This window comes from Chlorocebus sabaeus, chromosome 11 (assembly GCF_047675955.1).
Source record: "Chlorocebus sabaeus isolate Y175 chromosome 11, mChlSab1.0.hap1, whole genome shotgun sequence".
NCBI lineage: Eukaryota > Metazoa > Chordata > Mammalia > Primates > Cercopithecidae > Chlorocebus > Chlorocebus sabaeus.
The window spans coordinates 13857412-13880953 of record NC_132914.1 but is presented as its reverse complement, the minus strand read 5'-3'; the positions used below and the strand labels follow the sequence as shown (position 1 = coordinate 13880953).

General features: G+C 45.6%; 2 protein-coding genes across 8 annotated transcripts in view; one reads left to right on the top strand and one right to left on the bottom strand.

Moving 5' to 3' along the window:
* The first annotated feature begins 496 nt into the window (after positions 1 to 496).
* GSG1 (germ cell associated 1) lies at positions 497 to 20722 on the top strand. Of its 7 annotated transcripts, none has more exons than XM_073020499.1 (7): positions 497 to 699; positions 13232 to 13550; positions 14774 to 14842; positions 15143 to 15190; positions 15987 to 16139; positions 16786 to 16897; positions 18790 to 20722. In XM_073020499.1, exons 1-7 carry the CDS (start codon positions 652 to 654, stop codon positions 19130 to 19132), a joined length of 1092 nt encoding a protein of 363 aa, XP_072876600.1. In that variant the 5' UTR covers positions 497 to 651; the 3' UTR covers positions 19133 to 20722. The 7 variants fall into 7 exon arrangements, with proteins under 7 accessions (XP_072876600.1, XP_072876601.1, XP_072876603.1 ...); XM_073020500.1 differs by having other exon boundaries at positions 15143 to 15314; XM_073020502.1 differs by having other exon boundaries at positions 15143 to 15314; positions 16786 to 16901; positions 18790 to 19069.
* FAM234B (family with sequence similarity 234 member B) overlaps positions 20571 to 23542 on the bottom strand; it is a 35988-nt gene continuing 33016 nt past the window's right edge. Inside the window, exon 13 of the mRNA XM_007967719.3 lies at positions 20571 to 23378. Coding sequence (XP_007965910.3) covers positions 23373 to 23378 — 6 coding nt within the window. The 3' untranslated portion in view covers positions 20571 to 23372. The remainder of the gene's footprint in view (positions 23379 to 23542) is intronic.

Sequence of the window (23542 nt, the reverse complement as noted above, 5' to 3'; positions counted from 1 at the left end):
AGCAGTATAAAATATTTTTCATTAAACCCAACGTTATTGTTTGGGGAGGGCTACATTTTAAACATAGTATTGTATAGCATATGATTGCTGTATCACCGTATGTGTGTCCAATTTACTTTTTTTTAATGTGGCTACTAGAAAATTTTAAGTGACATATGCTGCTCACATTGCATTTTGCTTTGACAGCACTGGTCTAGAGTCTCACAACTCAGTGTGGTCTGGCTGGACTCGCATGACAGCCATCCCAGACCTTCAGGACCTCCACTTGACTAGGCTCCCCAGGTGAATCTTACGCATAATAAGAGAAGCAGTGATCTGGACGACCTCAGAAGACATCCAGTCACTGGCAGGTACCCAGCATGACCCCCCAGTCCTTCTGGGGCTGGAAAGAGGAGGAGGCTGAGGGAGCAACAAGGAGACCCCTGCCTGCCATTGTGACATCACAGAGTAAACCCCCTGGGTCACCTAGCCCCGCCCTGGCTGGTGTCCTGCCCTCAGGACATCCTCTCCAATCCACCACACACCACCTTACCCCTCTGCTGGCAAGAGGGGAGCTGATTCATCGTCACACTAAACACTCATTCTACCCAACTGATTGAGACAGAACAGAAGATAAACTGAAACTTCTCTGCCTTCGCACTGCAAGAGTGAATGAGCGATTCCTCTCAACTGACTCAAAATGTTTGCCTCACCCAGGAGGTAGGTACATGGATTTTGAAATCTCATGAACATCTCATACACATACTTACTTACTGCTGGATTTGTAACACAGGTTACACTAACTCATCAATTTCATGTATTTCACATGGTCACAGTAAGGAGCTTGGAAATGCACTATAGGGTTCTACAAAATGGAATGAAAATGTGTTACTCAGCCCAGTTTTCATAGATAAAACTGGTATGTCCATACCTTAGCCTATTACCTTTTCATCTTCCTTCATTAAAACTTCCATTTCTTCTTCCCTTGCCTCTTCATCTTCCTTCTCCTCTCTGTTCCCAGGGCTCCCTACGCCTCTCCTTTTTTCCTTTCATCTGTATTATTCTTGTTGCCAAAATCTGGAGCCCGGTAAAGGCTCAGTAGTGGTGGCAACAATAGAGCTGTGTGTCACCCCAGTGAGCTGGAAGAGCAGACATCAAGCTCTATGCCAGAGAACAGTGGGGCACCCCCAAAGTCCTGCTGGAAACCAGCTCTGATCTGGAACTGGGAAGGACAACACACGGTCGAGCTCTTTCTGGTCTCAGAGAATCCAGGAGAGTCTTCAGGGATCCTTCCAGACCCGGGCAGACTCTCTCACCCTGCAGAGAAGTTGAGGCTTGTTTAGGATTTGACCTACATTCAGAAACGACCAGCCTCCCAATTTTCAGCTCTAAGGATTACTTAAAAAAACAAATGGTGTTCATTCGCAAATATCTTGCCTTTCTCATGAGAGAAAAATGAAGCTTGTGATTAGCCAGCAAACTAGCAGATTCACAAACACACACACGTACACACACACACTCCAACGGAGGGAGCAATGTGGTGTGTTGTTGACCAGCTGGAAGTTAGGATCTCAAAGGAAAGAACAGGATAACTTAAGAGGTGCTTCTGGGACTGCAGAGCTGAGCTGGTGGTTCTGAAGAGCCATTGGGGTGTGGGCTCAGGCAGTTTCCCTGATTCAGAAGCAGCCCAAAGTGAACAGATGATAAAGAAGTGGATGTGAACATGATAGAAAAAGCCAGTCACGGCTTAGAATAAATTTTATTATTGTTCTTTATCACTGGTTTTCTAGGAGAGACACAGAGGGAATACAGGAGCATCTGGTTGCTAATATATACCTGAGAGGTATAAAGTACACTTACTCCATTGCCTCATTCTGCAGGAGGTCCCATAATCTGGCCTGCAATCTGTACATTTTGTTAAAGGTGACTGTGCCTTGGCTTATACTGAGTGGCAGCCTGGTGATGAGTCAGGCTAACAGTCCTCAAAGATTGCCAATGTTGACTCTACCATTTACTAGCTTTGTGGCCTTGAGCAAGTCAAACCCTCTGAATCGGAACCCTCATTTGTAGAGTGGGGATGCCACGTCTCTTTCACGCTGGTTGTGAGGATTAAGGAAGCTGTCTGAAGGGTCTAGCAAGGTGTCTGCCGGTAGCACAGGTGCACTTCCCCTCCGTTGCTGCTTAGAGGCACTCTTCTACCTGTTTCGATTTTCACAGAAGGACAACTCTTTGCCCTCATTTACCCCGGAGGGTAAATTTAACCCTCTGGGAGGTTAAGTAACTTGGCCAAAATCCTCAGTGCAGTCGTGCATAGGGGTCGTAAATAGAACTCGGATCTGCTGAGGGGTCTGGGTGGCGAAGTCCCGCCCCTCGAGTCCTCCCAATGAGGTGCAGACATCCCCTTCCCGTAGAAGGGGAACCTGGGACCCGTAGCGTTAGGAGGCAGGGGCAGGGAAATGCCTGACTTTGGACTCCCAGCAGCCCGACACATCCCGAGCCCTGGCCCACCCGCCTGGGTGTAAGGAATCCCTCCGACTACCCCGTCTCTCCCGCCCTCCCGCCCAGCCTCGCCAGGCGGCAGAGGGGCCGCGCCTCAGGTGGCCTAGCGCCCCGGCCCAGCTCCCGGACACACGTGGCCCCGCCCTCCGCGGCTCGCCGGGTCCCTGGCTCTGCCCTGGCCGTCCCTGCTCTCTGGGAGGGCCCCCGGGACACGGTTCTCAGCCGACGCAGGAAGACCCAGAGGAAGAAACAGCCCGGGTCCCCCGCCCCACCCGGTCAGGAAGCCCTGGGTGGTTGGCGGCCGTGGGGCGGGGCCTCGCAAACAATGCCAAAGACGCCCGGCCCGTCGCCGCGGCAACGCGCCCCGTTGCTAGGCGACCGGGCGCCGTAGTAAACGGGAGGGGGCGCGTTACTCATCGCGGTGGGAGGGCGCGCTCGGAAGTGGAGATGGCGCGGCCCAGGCACCCCCGAGAGGCCCCATCCGTTACGCCCCCGCCCCGCCCCGCGGTCCCCAAAAGCCCCCGACCCCAGCCGGCCCGCGGGAGCGTCACCCGCGCGTGAGCGATTGCCCCACAGGAAGTGCAGATGTGGCTGCCCCTCTGATTCACTCCAGCTGCTTGGGGCCTGGAAGAAAGGCGGCTTCCTCTCCTGGAAATGACTGCGTTAGCAAAAGTCCTCAAACAATTCCATTAAAAGGCGGAAAGGGAAAGACGAGAACGAGGTCCCGAAACGCTTTTCCAGGGTCCTTCCCACTGAATTGAAGTGTTCCCGACACTCGGGATCTACGTTAGGAAGGCTAGAGTCATTTGATTGTGTGACCATTTGAGGTGATGTGGCCCCTTAAATGTGGTTACAGCTAAGAATAAATCCTGGAGTTGTGTCCTACAGTGATGTAGTCATTTTGAACACTAAGCATGGGCATTTTGGTGGCATTACTCTTCCCTTCCGAGTTGGGAAACAAATGTGAAAATGTCCCGTGTGAAGACCTTCTTTGTCTTCATCAGTGAAGGAGCTGAAGGTCAGGCACTGATGTAAACATTGCAGTTAGAGCAGCAAAAGCTCAGAAGGTTGGAGATACATCATCCAAAATGGCTCTAATCGGTAGGGGACCACCCAGCTTGGAAAAGGATATAACATTTCCAATCTGTCACTGGTTTTTGAGCAATCTGTTTGTCCCCTGATCTCTGTGCACTAAAGATAATATACTATTTCATGAGATAATCACTGTTTTCTGGGCTTTGCTCATTTAAAAGCAGGAATGTTTCCACAGGTGAGAGGAAATGGATTGGCAGAGAATCTGTTTGATGAAACTCTGGGTGCATCTGCGTAAAAAGGCTTAGGGTGTGCCTGTGGACCCAGGACTTCCTTTGTAGCTTCTCACTGCTCTTACATATGTGAATCCGGAAGCATCCTGTTTCCTTTAGCAACAGAAGGCTGTTTGGACACACTTCTTTATTCACATCTTCACTCAGGATTCCTAATTGTATCCATAAGCCTTTTTGCATTACAAACCTCATTCATTCATTCATAGATGTTAAAACACTGCTAGGCTCTGAGGATCAACAATGAATAAAACATAGCTGCTACTATATCAAGCAACTTACAGTCAAATGAGCATAACAGACAGGAAAGCCATGTGATGAGTTACATGAGAGAGGCACATGCTAGAACATGCAGGAGCAGAGAACAGGGGCAGGCATGGTCATCAGACCAGTGATAGCCCAAACATTTACACCCCACTCCAGCCTTTGTCTACTGAGTAATAGAAAGAAGTTAATGGCGCGTGGGTCGGAAATCTAGCTCCTGGCAGGACAGAGATACTCCTGCCAGGGAGAGAAAACAAACCTTTCCGGGAAGATACCAGTATGGATGATGTGAAGAAAAAAGAAACAAACAAAACAAACAAACAAAAAAAAAAAACACCGGATCCCTTAGCCCCAGGCCTTGGCATTAGGGAAGTGGTGTGATATATAACATGCTTTCCGGCTCAGCATTCACGCTTGTCATTTAATCACCCCTAACCTGCAGTGAACTCACAAAACAATAAATTGCATTCCCATTTACAAAGTATGTGTAGGTGCCCCAAGACCACTGTTTTCTCTTGATGCACAGCCTAGTAAATGTGGTTTTGTCCAGCACAGGGAACAGGGACTGAAGACCTTAGCAAATATGGGTTATCCCCCACCGTTGGTCTTGTGGTGTCATAAATTATGAGGTGCATATGTATTCCTGCGGAGGTCATCTTGGAATGATCACAGTCCAACATGCCAGAGCTAAATACTGTTTTTAGGTGTGGAATCTTTGTGTCTGTGCTGAGTCATGAGCTTCTGAGCCGAACCTAATTATATTTATGTCGCATTGACTAGCAATTACTTCTTCTGTTCTAAGAGAGGAAAGGAAAGAAAAAAATATTAACATGCCCAAATTACAATGAAAGGAAGTGAGTGGGATGCTAGTCTCTGATGTTTGTGGCCAGGCAGAAAAACTCATGTTTTGTCAAAAAGAGGAAATTAGACGTTGTGGCCCAGGGTCCTTGGGGAGGGGGAGATCAAGACTGGTCACATTCAGCAGCCAGGCAGCCAAGTACTCACACAAAATGCACAGCTTCCTAAGGGGTGGACTCAGGCTTTGTGGAGGCCTAAAATAATACAATTTTGGAGGCCCTCTTTAAGAAAAAGAGTACACAATTACAAGTGTAAATTAGGTAACAAGGTTTTAGAAGAGGTGGAGGGAGTAGGAGACATGGAAGCTGAAGCTTCACTTATTAGCTTCACTCTAAATAAATCCACCCCTGAGCCTCCTCATATAACACACTTAAGAGCCTGCCACTCCCATCCCCATTTCCCTGGAGAAGGCGAACTTCAGGCTATTAAGGCACAGGGGGTGCGGTTTATGAGCAGAGGCAATAAAAACCAAAGACATAAGACCGTGCCAAACAGTGACTCAAGCGGGCTATGAGAAGTGTCTGCAAGTATTTGAAGGGTGTAAGCACAGAGAGGGGAAAATAATTGTTCACTGTTCTGGGGTGGAAAGACAATGAAGATACAATTAAGTAAAGAAAAATGTGCACAAAACTCATCAGGAAACATTGGCTAACTGTATTTTCTGATACCGTGGAGTTGTATTTCCCATGGGAAGTATATGAGGATCTACTGAGTCACTGAAGCTGGAACTGGCCGCACAAAAAAAAAAGAAAAAGTGCTACAGGAAACAATCCTACAAGACTCCTATAGGGAGTGGCTGGATGCCCCAAAGTTCAGCCTGAGCCCTGAATTCCACAGGGCTGACACATGGCATTCTGTAGATTAGCAGGCAGGGAGGATGCCAAATTTTTAAAAAAGGATCCTATGGGGAGGAGCAGCCACCTCCACCCACATTTTGCCGACTGGTTGGGGAAGCACGTGACGGAAGCGGAAACGATGAGGGGATAGCGCCACCCAGCGTTATGATGAAACTACTAGCTAGGAAACCAACAGCCGATGCAACTGTAAAAAAAAAAAAAAAAGAACACAAAATTCCTGCTTCTCCTCCCAAAGGAGAGTGGATTCTGTCACAATAAATAAAGGGTTGTTTGGGCGATGCAGAAAATATACTTGAACATGGCACATGTTTATCAAATTTGCTTGTTAACATCAGTCTGAGGAAAGCAGACATTACAGGTGACAAAAGCAGGATCCAAAGCAACTCATTCAGCTAGAACGTGGACTAATTCAAACAGTTAAGTTCACAAGAACCTGCCTTTGATTCCCTAAACGAACTGCACAAATATAGAATAGAAAAAAACTACGACCTCATGGCTAGTCTGGAAGAGGGGGAGGAAGGGCCAGGTGGGATACAGAGGGTTTTATAAAATGTAAGCCCAAAATGAGTCCAACAGGTACCATTTTACATGAATTCCCTGGGTATATATTAAGAACTTTCTAAAATTCCCAATCCCTGGGCCTCATCCAGAACTACTATGAAATCTCAGGGTGGATCCAGGAATTGGCATGTTTTCCAGACTTCCAAAGGTTGTTCTGATACTCCATCAGAACTGAGAACAACTGCTCTAAAATGAAAGTGAGACCTTTAAGGAAGTTACATTTAAGACAAATGCAGTAGTTATAATGGAATATAGAAAGTGTTGTGAGAAGGCCGGGTGCAGTGGCTCACGCCTGTAATCCCAGCACTTTGGGAGGCCAAGGTGGGAGGACTGGTTGAGCCCAGGATTTCGAGACCAGCCCGGACAATACAGTGAGACCCTGTCTCTACTAAAATTAAAAAAAGTAATAATAATAAGTGTTGTGAGAGAGGTATAGTATGACAAGGACCATGAGGAGGGAACTGTATGTCCTAGGGAGAAAAGAAACATTTTCAAAGAGTGGATGACTTTTTAGACTAATTTCGTTGAGAGGCAGGCAGCTCACCAGATAAAAAGAGACTGAAGGCATTCCAGGCAGAAGGAAGAGCATCAGCAAAGGCTTGGAGGATGAAAGTCCATGCAGCGTTTAGGGACTCACAAACAGTGGCAGAATCTCTTTCAACGTTGGTGTCCCAATTAATTTGCACTTTTTTTTTTTTTTTTTTTTTTGAAATGGAGTCTCGTTCTGTGGCCCAGGTTGGAGGGCAGTGGCACAATCTCGGCTCACTGCAACCTCTGTCTTCCGGGTTCAAGAGATTCTCCTGCCTCAGCCTCCCAAGTAGTTGGGACTACAGGTGCCTGCCACAATGCCTGGCTATTTTTTTTTTTTTTTTTTTTTTTGTATTTTTAAGTACGGACAGGGTGTCACTATGTTGACCAGGCTGGTCTCAAACTCCTCACCTCAAGTGATCCAACTGCCTTGGCCTCCCAAAGTGCTGGGATTGCAGGCATGAACCATCGGGCCCAGCTGTTTGTACAATTTTGAGGAGAAAAAGAACAACTTGTACTTCGGACTGACTGGTGGCAAGAAGATATGCAAACGACCCCTTACTGGTCTTTCAGATTACTTTCTCAACATTTTAGAAACACTTTTTTGAAATATAAAATATTGTCATTCCTTTGCCTGAAGTTGGGAGAGAAAGGTAAATAGCCATGGCCTTCCGGATCCTGGAATTCATTTATCTCCAATCCTATCTGCATCCTCACCCCATCCCTAGCCAACACTCTCACTCAGCATTCCATGTGCAGAGGGAGATACTTAATAGTACTTATTCTAATGTTCTAACTGGAAGGTGGAGACCACCCATGGAACAGGGAAACTATTTCTTGTTCATGGCTCCGTGAGGCCCTGACATTGCAGAGAATAGAGTTTCTTCAAAGGGCTGGGAAACCCTACTCAAGGGAAGGTAAACTTCTGCAATAATGGTGACCTGCCATACCATCATGTCTGCCATAAATTCAAGCCCAATCCATTCACTCCAGTTACCTACAGAATGGCAGGCAGTGGAAACTAAACCATCATTTACTTTTTAAAGAAATTTTCCTCTGCAAATTGCAGGTCCTTGCTTCTTTATGCTTAATCCCAGATCCCCATTGGCAAGCTCTCTGGTGTAATCTCCCAGAACAGCTGGGCCCTGATTGCCTTGTCAATTATTAAATGCCCGTGTTCCCTGTAAGGCAGCATTTAATCATGAGGCACTCCAAAGAATATGAGATAGAAAGGGAGGGGTAGGAGGAAAGGAAGGAGGATAGGAAGACAGTTTGTATTCTTGCAACATTAAACCAAAGGGACTTGGAGTGCAGATGGCATCCTTCGGTTCTTCCAGACAAGCTGCAAGACGCTGACCATGGCCAAGGTAACCGGCTTCCCCTCATATTGCTCAAGGGATGCAGTCTACAGCTATTTTGTACCTGGCTCTTTTTATGCACCTGCCTCATCGATCTGTTGTCCTTTCTAGCCTATGCTAATTCTGGGTTACTCTGTTAATATATGTTGATGGAAGGGTTACTGATTATACATTGGCGCTTACGCACTTCCTAATGATCTAAGGGCCCAAGTGTTAGAGAAACTACTCTGTCCCTTTTCCAGAGAGTAAAGAGTCACCTCGGCATAGGATCTGTTGCATACACAAAGATAGAGTTGTTCTTATGGTCATTACTTCTTCAGGATCACTTTATGGAAACCATTGCAAAATTAGATTCGTTCTTCCAATTCAAGAGGTAATTGGATCCTAGCAGGGAAAGGCATGTTTAGGGAAAGGAGTAAAGTATGTGGCAAAGGGCATGGTACTATTGGTGTTGAAGATAATTCTTGAAAATTCTTGAGTGAAATTATCATTTGATATCAAAAAGATGATTTTTGAATGAGGTTCCTTTTGTCTCTGCCTGGTGGACACTCCTTCTGGAAGGAACCTCTTTGAGCTTCAGTCCAAGCTCTTTTTTATTCTTTGTTTCTCAAATTGCCTCTTCCTTAAATTGGTTGTCACCTTGTTGCCACAAAGTGGGTGTATCTTAGCACGGGGTTCATTATTCTTGCTTATTTCTGAATAACCCCGAGAATAACTTGCAAATATATATAACTTGAAGTGGATTGAATGTGGAGTAAAAATCTTGCAAGTGTAACTTGAAATGGATTGAGTGTGGAGTTAAAATCTGACATGATAATTGACAAATTTCCAAACCAGACTGAAAATGATTGTTGAAAAATGAATGCTGAGGTCACAAAAGTTAGAATTGCCTAAGTCTTTAGGTCAGTCTTTACATTAAATAGTTAGTGAAGATGTTTTACCTGGAAATCCATTTCTTATTCAAGCAATGTAAGAATTATTAGAAAAGGATGACTCACAGTAAGAGAATGATGACTAAAACCAATAGGATTTTCATAATTAAAACCAAGATGAAAACATTTTAGGAAAGGGGAACTGGGCAACATAGGACTTCAGTGTCTGGCAATAGAAAATCTTCCCTCCTCCCAGATGCTGCAGATAATTTGTCCTTAGTCAAGGTCACCCAGAGTCTTGCAAGAACTGACAATTCTTGGCAGAGTTCATTTGTTGAGTGCTTTTAAAAGTAAAATCATATTAGTAGATTGCTTTTCAGAAGTTGTCTTTATCATGTTTTGTATATTGGTTTTACATACATATGATCTTTGTGTATTTCTTATTGCCATAAATAATAAGCACTTTGTGATATGCACTGTCTTAGTCCCTGGAAATTCTGAAGAACAAATTGTTTCATTTCTAAGGTAAAGTTCTCTGTTAATGTAGAAACATTAAGTTGGGCGTGATAAGGGAGGGAAATTTATGGGCCTGTCCATTTAACTATGGTTTTATTTATGGCTCTTAAGCTAAGCAGATTTAAGTCTGATTAATTCTGATATGAAGGATCCCCTGGAAAGCTCAAGAAGGTTTACTTTAAGAAGCGTCTGTCAGCAACTAAGCATGGGCTTCTTTTCTGTTCAGTGTGCATTAATATAACTGTATAAACTGCTCTAACACAAAGTGAGAGACTTGCCAAATTACTTCTCTAAGTCAAATTAAATCTGGCTCCAAGCCACCACTCAACTAAGTTGGCAGTCTAATACTGGTCATATTTTAGCTTGCCCTCCTATTCTCTTAGGCTGAAAATGACATAGAGAGTAGGGGCTCCAGCCAGAGCCATCGGGGGGCTTCAGTTCTTTCGGCAGCCTCCTCTATGTCCCCACTGTGAGGCAGGCACTTCCGCACCAGGCAGGAAGACACCGCCCTCCAGGTTCCTCTCCACCGACCAAGGGCTTGGCTGCCGACACCCTACCTATGGCTTTGTGGACACCAAACCTGCTGTCCAGCCTACACAGGCACCACAATTTCAAATGCGAGCATTTGACATTCTGTTGTCTCTGTGGCAGTGGATGGAAGCTGGGCCCGACTGCTACCTCTCCCAGAACCATAAGCCCCATCTCCTCTCCAAAGGTTTCAATAGCCCCACATCCCAGTAGGTTCACTGCCCTCTTTTATCCTCCAGGCCCCAAAGCATCCATCTGCTTCCCCCGGAGGTTTCCAGTTTAATATTCATTGCCATACTCCTTTCAGAGGAATCTATAATGCAGGGAAGAGGACACCAATAGCTCACTACATTGTTACAATAGCAAACGCTTCAGCAAGTCAGGGCTACTACCTGTCAGTGAAGACAAAGCCAAAAACGATTACCACGAAGAGCATTTGGAATGCTCCCAATTCTTTTTTCTAAACTTTTATATAAAGTTTAGACTTCATATAAAAGTTTTCAGAAATTGTCAATTGCCTTGTCAATTATTAATTATATAATTATATATTTATATATGTATATATATTAATATTATTTTATATAAAGTTAAAAGTTTATATAAACTGTTATGTAAAAGTTTATATAACTGGCCAGGCGCAGTGGCTCACACTTGTAATCCCAGCACTTTGGGAGGACGAGGCGGGCAGATCACCTGAGATCAGGAGATCAAGACCAGCCTGGTCAACATGGTGAAACCCCATCCCTACTAAAAAAATACAAAAAAAATTAGTCGGGTATGGTGGCGGGCGCTTGTAATCCCAGCTACTCGGGAGGCTGAAGCAGGAGAATCTCTTGGATCCAGGAGGTGGAGGTTGTGGTGAGCTGAGATTGTGCCATTGCACCCCAGCCTGGGCAACAAGAGTGAAACTCTGTCTCAAAAAAAAAAGAAAAAGTTTATATAACCTCTGACTGAGGTCATTGCTATCTGATGCTTATTCAGAACATCCTCAATTTACTCAGTCTTAGTATTGAGTGTCTAATGTGTAAAATACTGTGCTAGTTGCTGTGGGAAAGATAAAAATCACAAAGACACATTTGCTACCTAATGGCATCTTGAAATCTTGGAGGGAAGATAAGACATGACCAAAAATAAATATGAAAAGAGTACCATTGTAGCACACCAACATGGCACAAGTACACATATGTAACAAACCTGCACGTTATGCACATGTACCCTAGAACTTAAAGTATAATAATAAACAAGAAATAAATTTAAAAAAAAAAGAAGAAGAAAAGAGTACTGTTAAGAAGGCACATACCACAGTCCTTGAAGCCCTTCTAAGCCTCACTTTCCATGGAAGGTGCTGTTTAGGGGATGTCCCTGAAGCAGTTGGGACTTGGGGTGAGCCCCAGAGGGGCAGGACTTCAGTAGACAGGGCCTGGCCAGCAGTGGTATTAATATTTGCAGCAATCCACGTTCTCTCTCTCTTGCTCAATCTGCTGGTCCAAGAACTCCAGGTAGTGGCGGCTGGCAGATCCATCACTGCTACTCAGAATGATCCCCCTGCTGTTTGTTGGTGGGGTCATTATGGCACTTACCATAAAGGTACACACACACACACACACCCTCCCTAGGATTTGCTAGCTGGAGGCTATGTTGATTCTACTCTCACCATTTGAAGCAGAAATGGAAGATTTTAACACGTTCACATCCAATTCATTCTGACTTCTGCATTCATCATTCTAATTTGTCCTATCTGGTGGATCACCTTTATCCTACTTCTGTGTATTGCTGCATATCATGCCCAGAGACCAGCCCCTGTCATTCAATCTACGCAAATCACCGCTTTTCTGCGGTTGGACCTGTGTAAGGTCAACCTGAAGAAGCATCATCCCCACGTTGTGTAGACGCCAGGAGAAAACTTTCCTTTTGCCCTCCGAAGGTTCACTGAAAATCACTGACAAGAGGCAGATTAATAGGAGAAAAAACATACAAGTTTGTCTGATCATAGTTTCACATGACAAGGGAACCTTCAGCATGAAGACCCAAAGATGCAGGGAAAATTGTCTGTTTTTATGCTTAGGTTCAACAAAGTATGGACAGTCACGTAGAAATATGATTGGACATCAAGGGCATGATCTACTGTTTTTTCGTTTATTTATTGTTCTTTATATTTTAGAGACGGATAGTCCAGACTGGAGTGCAGTGGCACAGACTGCACTCTGTAAAACAGACTTTAGAGACAGTCTGTTGCCCAGACTGGAGTGCAGTGGCATGATCATGGCTCACTGCAGCCTCGACCTCCTGGGCTCAGGTGATCCTCCCACCTCAGCCTCAAAAGTAGCTGGGACTACAGGGACACACCATCAAGCCCGGCTAATTTTTCATAGTGACAGGGTCTCACTATGTTACCCAGGCTGGTCATGAATTCCTGAACTCAAGCAACCCTCCCACCTCTGGGAGGGATTACGGTGCTAGGATTACAGGCGTGAGCCACTGCATCTGGCCTGATCTAATAACGTTAATAGACCGCGTGGGGAAACCCAGCAAGGCCTGCTTCTCGTTGGCCTCTGTAAGCGTGCATTCCTTCCTTCTGGGTGTGGGGCAGGACCCTCTCTGGAATGGGAGTCTTATGACCTACAGTCACACAAGCTAGGACAGAAAACTTCTTTAGGGTCCGTTTGTACACGGAAAGGCAGAGGGAAAGTTAGAGTACTATTTTTAGGTTTTATGGCTGGCTCTGGGGAAAGGGGCTCTGATTTCTATGACCCACCTTGAGGAAGAGGGATCCTAGTTTCTGTGGCTAGCCTCAGGCAAGAGTGGGACTGAGACAGGAGGACAGGAGAAGGTCAGAGAGAGCTGCTCTGAGGCCCCCGTGCGGGCATATGGTTTTCTGAGACCCTCCAGGTGCTTGCTGCAGACCACTCCTGAAGCCGGGCTTCCATGCGGCCCCTGGAGAAAACTGTCAGAGGAGGGTTGTGCCTATCCGCCTTGGAGGGGTATGGCTTGAGCAGAGAGAGCACAGGAAAAGGCGGCCAAATCTCCAAGGCGACTCTGAGTCAAGCTCCCTTGCTCCCTTCCCTTCCACCTGTGCTTGTCTATTACAGATGGAGCTCGCGAAGGCCTTCTCTGGCCAGCGGACACTCCTATCTGCCGTCCTCAGCATGCTATCACTCAGCTTCTCCACAATATCCCTGCTCAGCAACTACTGGTTTGTGGGCACACAGAAGGTGCCCAAGCCCCTGTGCGAGAAAGGTCTGGCAGCCAAGTGCTTTGACATGCCAGTGTCCCTGGATGGAGATACCACCAACACATCCACCCAGGAGGTGGTACAATACAACTGGGAGACTGGGGATGACCGGTTCTCCTTCCGGAGCTTCCGGAGTGGCATATGGCTATCCTGTGAGGAAACTGTGGAAGAACCAGGTAGCCTAAATTCTGGGATATAAGAGCAACGGGGTCAGGGTGGGCAAGAGATCTAATGCAGGCATGGAAACCAGGTAGGCCCACTTAGGGCTGGGGTTGCCCTGGGAAGTGCAGCCCACATCCCAGTGGGCCTCACCTCCTTCTCCCAGCACAGAACCTTCCACCTCTGTGTAGTGTCCTTCTCTATGGCAGCCCCTTTTAATAAGGTTGGCTTTTCACTTCCTGCCTCTGTAGTAGACTTGTGGGTTCAAAATAGCATGTTAAAAATAGAATTAACCTTAAAAGTTTCATGTAGACCATTCACATTATGAGAATTTCCAGTCTAGAGACCTAGAATTGCTGTTTAGAAACAAAACGGAGAGGAATATTGTAGGAAAGCCCTAGCTCTGCTCAACTGTGACCTCATACAAATAACTTTGTTTCCTTCTTTTTTTTTTGAGACGGAGTTTCACTCTTGTTGCCCAGGTTGGAGTGCAATGGCACCATCTCGGCTCACTGCAACCTCCGCCTCCCAGGTTCAAGCAATTTTCCTGCCTCAGCCTCCCAAGTAGCTGGGATTACAGGCATACGCCACCATGCCCGGCTAATTTTGTATTTTTAGTAGAGATGGGGTTTCTCCATGTTGGTCAGGCTGGGCTCCAACTCCCGACCTCAGGTGATCCGCCCACCTCGGCCTCCCAAAGTGCTTAAGATTACAGGCGTGAGCCATCACGCCCAGCCTATAACTTCGCTTCTATAGGCTTTGATGTGCTCATTTGTGAGATGAAAGCATCACAGTAGATAATCTTTACAGCCTTTTCCTGGCCCCAAAGTGTTTTATCATTCTAAGTATTACTGCTACCATTTAAAAGTGGGGGAACTGAAGCCAGCCAGCTAGGGTAACTAGATCACGTAAGGGAGCCCTCAAGGAACTGAAGGCAGATCTGCCAGATCTCCTGCCCCTCGGTGCACACTAGCAAAGCAGGCAGGTGCTGGTCGATGTGTGTTCCTCAGGTTTGGAGGAACGAGTTGAAGGCACCTCCTCTTCCCTGCCCAGAACACTGAGAGGTGACTCTGTGTTCTGGGAAAAAAGCACCTGGTAGTGAAGTTTTTCTAATGCCCAGAATCATGAACAATTTGATATCTGCTACTTCTCCCTATCTGAGCTAAAAGGGAGATGGAAGAGGATTTTTTTTTTAAAAAATGTGTGTATTTACATTTATATTTATTATTGTGCCACTTAGCACTGCTCCATCCCCAGTCCTGGAAACAATTTAGAGCCCTTCGGTCCAGTGGTACAGCGGCAGCAAAAGGTATTAGTTAACACTAAGATCGTTAACTCTTCAGGACACGGGAAATGGGAATATTAAGCTACGTAGGTGCTCTCAGGGAAACAGCTTCTGCATTATCAGAGATTGAAGACAGAGAAATTCACCTGGGCTGACTCTTGGCTGTGCCATTCATTCACCCAGGTATTCTTTCCTGCTTTCCTGCTCTATGCGGGGCAGGTGCTGTCAGAGCAGAGGGAGAAGCGCCAGGTATGGGGTGGGGAAGGTTTTCATTCCAACCATCCCAGGGAGCAGTTCCATGACGTTGCACCTTGTATGTTTCAGGGGAGAGGTGCCGAAGTTTCATTGAACTCACACCACCAACCGAGAGAGGTGAGAAAGGACTACTGGAATTTGCCACGTTGCAAGGCCCATGTCACCCCACTCTCCGATTTGGAGGGAAGCGGTTGATGGAGAAGGCTTCCCTCCCCTCCCCTCCCTTGGGGCTTTGTGGCAAGTATGTGTCTGATAAGGAACTTACAGTAGTTACCATTGACTTGAGCCTCTCCGGATCTAAACTGCACTGTGATCTCCCACTTTTCTCTTCTGAGCCCCACAGGGTGACACAAATTCCTCCTTGAACTGACTTTCATTCATATGCAGGAACGCAAAAAAGGAACAGCGGGGATAAATAAGATTCACAAATAGAAAACCACCAACAGCGCTAACTACTCTTGTTGCCAAGTAACCGTGTAGGAAGGCTTAGGTTTTTCCTCCTTCTCCTCCACTATTATTATATTGTTATTTGGTCAAATGAAAGGAGTGAAGAAAGGAGGCAGGGAGGGAACCGTCCCAAAATTAAATGAGGAAAAAGAGGACAAAAATGATAACTAGAGCAACATTATTTCCCTGCAGGATTTATGAAAATTCGATGATTTCTTCTTAAATCTCCCCAACAGTATTTACAGTGGTCAAACTTACTTGGGTATATATTGGTTATAGAGTAGGAGCTGTGAGCGACGTCAAAGAACCAGAATGAAGTAATGGTCCTCCCTGGTTTCAGCTGTGCCTCATTCTCCCCTTCTCGGATGCTGCTAGGGTCTTAACTCCTAATAGGCATCCTATGCTCACCGTTTGTTCAGTTTTTTAACTGAGGGTGAGCGCTCCCTCTTCCTCTGGTTTCTGGCAGAAATCCTATGGTTATCCCTGGGAACGCAGATCACCTACATCGGACTTCAATTCATCAGCTTCCTCCTGCTACTAACGGACTTGCTACTTACTGCGAACCCTGCCTGTGGGCTCAAACTGAGCGCCTTTGCTGCTGTTTCCTCTGTGCTGTCAGGTGAGTTGCTCCTGGAGTGGGAGGGGGTGACTGGCCCTGGCCACCTTTGAAGCCCTAGCTGGAGGACTTGAGTCTTTGCCCTGAAGGGGAGAAGGAGCCCAAAGACAGTATAAAGAACGGAGGTAGGCATCTTTAATTTTAAATTGAAGTAACCTGTAAAATTGTATATTGGATCACCATGTACTTTACAAAATGCTTTACCTCTAGGTTCCTTTATTTGCAAGCTTTCTCAATATGTAAAATCTATTGTTTGGGTTACTTTTCAGCTGTGACATACACACAGCTTTTCAAGACCAGTCTCCATTGGATAAAGTGAGAGATGCACATATGAAATGAAGAATTAAGCCAACATTGGGGTGTGGGTGGGAAGGAGTAGGGGTGGGGTGCAGTGGCCTTGGGTGCAGCATTGACTCGGACTTTTTCCATAGCTCTCAGCCTGCAGTCTGGGATCACCTACTGCAAAGATGTGCATTTAAGGAGAAGCCCCCCTTGTGGATTACTGTTCAGGAAATGTGGGGGCATAGGGTAATGGGCTACTCCAACAGAGGCTGCGCCTGACTGCGAGAAGGGTGATCCAAAATCATACTCCTGGCAGATGGCATGAAAGCCTTTCTCTAAGGGCTCTGCCTTGCTGTTTCCTCCGTAGGTCTCTTGGGGATGGTGGCCCACATGATGTATTCACAAGTCTTCCAGGCGACTGCCAACTTGGGTCCGGAAGACTGGAGACCCCATGTTTGGAATTATGGCTGGGCCTTCTAGTAAGTGCTGTCATCTCCTGAACCTTTGTAGCCCTGGCCAACCTTCATGAGATTTTCTACCCCCAGCTAGATGCTTATTCGGTGAAGCCCTGCCTTCTCTTCATCCCTCATCCCAGGAGCCTGTCAACCACACACAGGGCTGCATCATCAGGACACATCCATTCTTCCCTGCCTTGAGTGGGTACAGGGAGGATTCCTCGAGGGTGTCTTGGGAGGATGTTATTTTGTCCAGTTTTCCTGCTCATCAGCTGTGGCAGTTGCCTCTTCACCTGGCATATATGTCACCCTGGGGAAACAAGACTGATTTTGTAGGCCTTATGGAAATGGGCTCTATTTTTTCTTAATGATTCAAGGTATTAGAGAACAGAGAAATGGAGAAATCGCTTTGAAATTTGGATTGAATTGCATTCTCTGTAAATAGCTTACTCCTCTCCTCTTCACTTCCTTCTATATCCATTCTTATTCTATTGAACTGCGTTGGAAATAACATTTCACTACCACAGTCATTCTCTAACCCTTAAAGAACTAAGGGGTCAGTCATTTTAGATTTCTCTTAAAAAGACAGCGACAGCAAACATCACGAGGCAACACATTCAAGTTAAATAGTACCTTTGAGAGCTCTTACTTTCTCCCTTAAGGAGCACTCTTTATTCACAGCAAGTTGTCAACTTGTACTGATATTTACTAAGTGCTAAGTACTTTGAGAGCACTGAAAAAGACACAGTGATGAGCTCAAGTTTCCACTCAGAGAAGGAAGCCTGCACGTCTGTTGTGAGGCCCGATCCCCTTTCCCGTGGCACAATCTGTGCTAATAATTTGGGAGTCTGAGTCTACTCCACCAGCCAGGGCATCGGCTCAATGCAGTTCCCAGATCCAGCATTTCTCACCTTTTGTCTGTCTTCAGGCCATTCTTGGCATTATGGCTGTGGAGCTCAGGCTAGGCAACGCCCATCAATCAACTCCCAGAAGCATCCCAGACTGAACCTACTGCGTTTGTCAGAGGCAACAGATATGAACACACAGTGCCTGCATGTGACCTGGCTTTAACCATCACTTGGCCTCATGAAATCCCTCCCTAACCTCACAAAACTTCCTGTTTCCTGAGCTTCCCAGAACCACAGGGAGATTTAGGGATTTGATTTTCCAAGTTTTCAGGAATGTGTTTAATATAGTTCCCTAGTGTCTTCTTTTCCTTTCTTGAATCCATCCAGATTCCCTTAATCTCCAGCTCCTCTCCCATCCATTATGAACTCCCTTAAGCCAAAACCACACAGTTTTCATACGAAGCAAATTCCACTAGTACAACCTGTAATACCTCCTGATTTGTAGTAAATGTTTTCCTGAACAACTTTCAGAGGCTCAACTTTGTGGACCCTAACACTGCTAAGTTCAAAACAAAGGAAGATGGAAGAGGGATGATTCCTCCCAGCATCTGAGTCGGGGACATCTTTGGCAGAGTGTGTGTGTGTGTGTTGGGGTGGGAGAGGGAGGGTATGCAGTGGGTTATGTCCACTGCATACAGCTCAGTTTCAGGCCTGGGGAATCTTGGAGATTTTACAAGGGTCAATGCAGCTTGGGAAACAGGAGTCCAAATACGCACAGACACACACACACAAAATAGGCACACCAGATAGAAAAGGGCATGGCACCGACAACTCATCAATTCAGTGAAAACAAATCCATTAAGCTCCTAGTCTGATACTAGGACTACAAGAGTCATTCTCTTTTTAGAAATCGGTAAGTTCTCTTTCCACAGTTCTTTACCTGAAACATGGTGGAACGTCCCTAAATCCCTACAAGGGATTAAGCTAGTCCACTAGTAGGAAGAGGTCATGGCATTTTTCTCTCAAGAAAGTCCTTATTGTCCAATCTTTTTGTGCATTTGTCCCTAGCATGGCCTGGCTCTCCTTCACCTGCTGCATGGCGTCAGCTGTCACCACCTTCAACACGTACACCAGGATGGTGCTGGAGTTCAAGTGCAAGCATAGTAAGAGCTTCAGGGAACCCCCGAACTGCCGACCACATCACCACCGGTGTTTCCCTCGGCAGCTGTCAAGTGCAGCCCCCACCGTGGGTCCTTTGACCGGCTACCACCAGTATCATAATCAGCCCATCCACTCTGTCTCTGAGGGAGTCGACTTCTACTCTGAGCTGCGGAACAAGGGATTTCAACGAGAGGCCAGCCAGGAGCTGAAAGAAGCAGTTAGGTCATCTGTAGAGGAAGAGCACTGTTAGGAGTTAAGCGGGTTTGGGGAGTAGGCTTGAGCCCCACCTTACACGTCTGCGGATTATCAACATGCGCTTAAGCCAACGTCCGTCTCTTGAGCATGGTTTTTAGAGGCTATGAATAAGGGTTATCTTTAAGTCCTAAGGGATTCCTGGGTGCCATGGCTCTCTTTTCCTCTACAGCTCCATCTCGTTTCACCCACCCCACATCTCACACATCCAGAATTCCCTTCTTTACTGATAGCTTCTGTGCCAGGTTCTGGGCTAAACCATGGAGATAAAAAGAGGAGTAAAATACACTTCCTGACCGACCTTAAGGGTCTGATAAATCTAGTTATCAGTCTGGAAATTGGAGAAATGGAGGTGAGCAAATTAACGGTAGTGTGACTGTGGCTCAACTTTCCATGGTACAGCGAATTGTTCTGGAAGTCACAGATGGGAAGACAGAAGCACCCCTGAGTGCTTTGCCATGTAGCACAGAGGTCCTCCACACTGCCTGAGACCGTGTGCTGCATCCACACAGTAGGTACCCAGTAAAAGTGTTATGAAACATTGTCCCAGGAGCCCTTAGGAGAGTGGTTTAACATGAGAAGGCGCCAACAGCACACAGGGTCAGGGTCACTTCTAGAAATAGCCCACCAAGGCTATTCAGATGGGACTGTGGTTCCCTTCTGGACAGTCACACCAGGGACTTGCCAGTGAACAAGGGGGCACAGGCTCCTCTCTGGATCCCACCTTTTCATCCCTTCTGAGAAATGAACTCTATTATTTCCTCCATAAAGAATGCCACCCATCCGATTCCTCAAGGATCTAGAATTAGAAATACCATTTGACCCAGCCATCCCATTACTGGGGATATACCCAAAGGATTATAAATCATGCTGCTATAAAGACACATGCACATGTATGTTTACTGCAGCACTATTCACGATAGCAAAGACTTGGAACTAACCCAAATGTCCATCAGTGATAGACTGGATTAAGAAAATGTGGCACATATACACCATGGAATACTATGCAGCCATAAAAAAGGATGAGTTCTTGTCCTTTGTAGGGACATGGATGAAGCTGGAAACCATCATTCTCAGCAAACTATCGCAAGAACAGAAAACCAAACACTGCATGTTCTCACTCATAGGTGGGAATTGAACAATGAGATCACTTGGACACAGGAAGGGATCATCACACACTGGGGCCTGTCGTGGGGTGGGGGAAGCGGGAAGGGATAGCATTAGGAGATAATGTAAATGACGAGTTAATGGGTGCAGCACACCAACATGGCACATGTATACATATGTAACAAAGCTGCACATTGTGCCCATGTACCCTAGAACTTAAATTTAAGAAAAAAAAAAAAGAATGCCACCCATCTACTTGCCCATTCTCTTTTCCATATGGAGAAACAAACCATCCTTGATGACTCAGACAAATGAGAATGGCACACAAGTATATTCCCTTAGAGTATTTATTTATTTGCTCTGTAACAGTTCACATTTTAAATAGTACTTCCTGACAACATACCAGATGGCTCTTCTCTAATAAGGGCAATAAGGATAGCAATTCACATTCGGGGGATTAGTTTCACCATACCACACATTTGGGGGAGGGCAAAAATGGGGTCTAAGGAAAGGGGAGGGTACTCAAGGGAAAGAGGAGGGGAAGACCCTTGCATTTGCAGAAGTCATTACTATTTCTCAGTAGTGGTCATATTGGCTTTGCCAGCAACCCCACGATGGGATCAGAGAAAGAAAGGAGCATTTCCTATCTTAGAGACCTGGGTGGGTGGCTGCCTGCAAGGAGAAGGAGGTTTAGGGACACATTTCACAAGAAACCAGCACCCACACTGGTCAGATGAAGCTTCCTCAATTTTCAGCCACCACTTAACACCTTTCTGTACCGGCTGCAAGAGGAAGAAGAAAACTAAGCGTATAACGCTGTTTGGCAAGGAGAGATTCAAACTCATAGTCCAAAGAATCTATGTTAAGTTAGTTTGCAAATACACCATGAAGAATTCAGAGACATTAAGTTTTTCTAGCTTCCTCTCATCTCTTTCTGGGATTTGCCCTGCATAAACACAGTCCTCTCCCCCAAACAATCCCACCAAAACAGGTCCTCATTAACAACTTCATGTTTCACTGCTGCATAGAGTGGCTGGCTTCCCAGAAAGCTCTAACATGACAGAGAACCAGGTAATGCCTGGACAGCTCAGTCAGACCACAGGACCACCACCCAAGTTTTGGGTGTTCAGCTGCCTATAAATTAATCCTTCAAATTCTATACTAAACCAAGGTAGGTCCCAGGCCCTTATACTCAAGTAGATTCAAATCCCAGAAATTATCTGGAATTATTTCCATACTCTGGGAGTATCTTCTTAATCCCCCAAAGTCAAGCTGGACCCACAGATGACTTCCAAACTGTTGAAACCAAATTTGCCTTCAGGATCTTAAGGCAGAGGCACCCAGAAACCTGAGAAGGCCAATCTGAAGCCAGGCAACATGCCTACTTGGATCTACTGCTACCAACCTCCTGTTACGTCATAATGCCTGTCAGTGGGTAATTAACAGAGATCCCTTTAAATCTGGACTTCATAATTTTCTACAATCCTTTTACTAATACAAGCTAAAAGATACAAGCCCAGCCAGGCACAGTGGCTCATGCCTGTAATCCCAGCATTTTGGGAGGCAGGGGCAGGTGGATCATCTGAGGTCAGGAGTTCGTGACCAGCCTGGCCAACATGGTGAAACCCCATGTCTACTAAAAATACAAAAAAAAAAAAAAAATTAGCCAGGTGCGGTGGCAGGCACCTGTAGTCCCAGCTACTTGGGAGGCTGAGGCTGGAGAATCGCTTGAACCCAGGAGGCAGAGGTTGCAGTGAGCCGAGATCGTGCCATTGCACTCCAGCCTGGGCAACAAGAGCAAAACTCTGTCTCAAAAAAAAAAAGATACAAGCCCAGGTAAAGAGAGAACCTGAGTTGCACTCAGGGAAGACCTATCAAGGTTATTCAAGAAGCAGTTTTCCATCTGCCAACGTTGAATTTTCTGCTATATAAACAATGACCTAAAAGTTTAAAGAAGAACTTAATTGAAGCAGCAGATTGATACAGAAGAAAGGAGGAGTAAGCACTGGAGATCATTCTAAATAACTTAACCATTTTAGAGTATTTACAGAAGAATTTTCCCAAAATACAAAGCTTCAAAGGCTCTATAGGAAAGGAGAGATGCAGGACAAAATGGTTGCAACCTGGACTCAAGTAGCAGAAGCAAAAGTCCAGAAAGATATCCCTGAATAGAAGAGAAAGCAGAGTGAGGGGAGCTAAGGAGGATGTCCTATAGAAAAAGATGCAGAGAAGAGATAGAGCAGGATAAGGACATCAAAGGCTCCTGACTTCCAGTTCTCCTCTAAGTTGAAGACAGCATGCAAACACACACTTCTGAGGTCGCCACAGAAAAAAAGATCACGACTGGCAGAACCATCAGAGCCACATATAACACAACATGTGGACTTGGTCAGAGATGGGTCACTCAGACTACATCCTCTTGCTCCCCTTGTGATAGGAATATGGTTATTCTTGTGGTCACTTGATAGACATGGATGGAAAATCTAAGGAAATAAGATATAAAACAAAAGAGATGAAAATACTTGGATAGCTAACTCAGTCTTCCACTATAAATCTTTCTCACTCTGTCTACAATTTGGAAGTAGCCAAGGTACAGGTGGAAAGAATAAGGAGAGAAATAAGTGGCCCTCAAAATCAGAGGTAGGGGATCTGGAAGTCTCAAAATGACCAAACAAACCAGATATATTTCAGAAGGACAGGAAACTGGATCCCTGAAACTTAGGACATACCTGGAAAATAACTTCACCACAACATTAGAAAATACACACACACAGCATAATGTACAACAAAATGTTTCCTAGTCATAGACTTCACTGGCTTTCCCAGCAAGATTTCATAAATTAGACATACCAAAAAAATAAAATACTTAAGAGAGTCACATTTCCAAATGATCCACGCAGAGTTCCTATAGGGGGTTAATGCAGGGACTGAAAAGGTAGGTAAGACATCCCAGCCAAACAGAACATGCTGCCGTCAAAGACTCCAACATGCCTTCCCAAGCCTTTACAACCATCAGGGAGGCGGTAAATGAGGATGAAGTCTTCTCTCCATAGAACTGATTTTACAGTGACAGGAGAGTAGAGAGGGCATCCACTCTGTTCATTTCTTCTGCAACTGAAGATTCCATCAGATTAGATCTATGGAAAAAGAGTTATCAGTGACTATTGTTTTTCATGGTAGAGATGTTCAAAGAAAAGCAGGAAAACTAAAGGTCAGAATATTCAACTATTTTCCTGACCTTTTCTTTAGCCCCAATAGTCTGTAAACATCTCCTCCTTCCAGAAAGGCCCAGAAACTTTGT

Excerpts from the sequence above, each read along its gene's own strand:
- GSG1 (XM_037990322.2), top strand. The coding sequence starts at position 652 with ATGAGCGATTCCTCTCAACTGACTCAAAATGTTTGCCTCACCCAGGAG. Across the intron at positions 700-13,231 it reads ATGTTTGCCTCACCCAGGAG|ATGGAGCTCGCGAAGGCCTT; the intron begins GTAGGTACATGG and ends TGTCTATTACAG. Across the intron at positions 16,898-18,789 it reads AATTATGGCTGGGCCTTCTA|CATGGCCTGGCTCTCCTTCA; the intron begins GTAAGTGCTGTC and ends ATTTGTCCCTAG.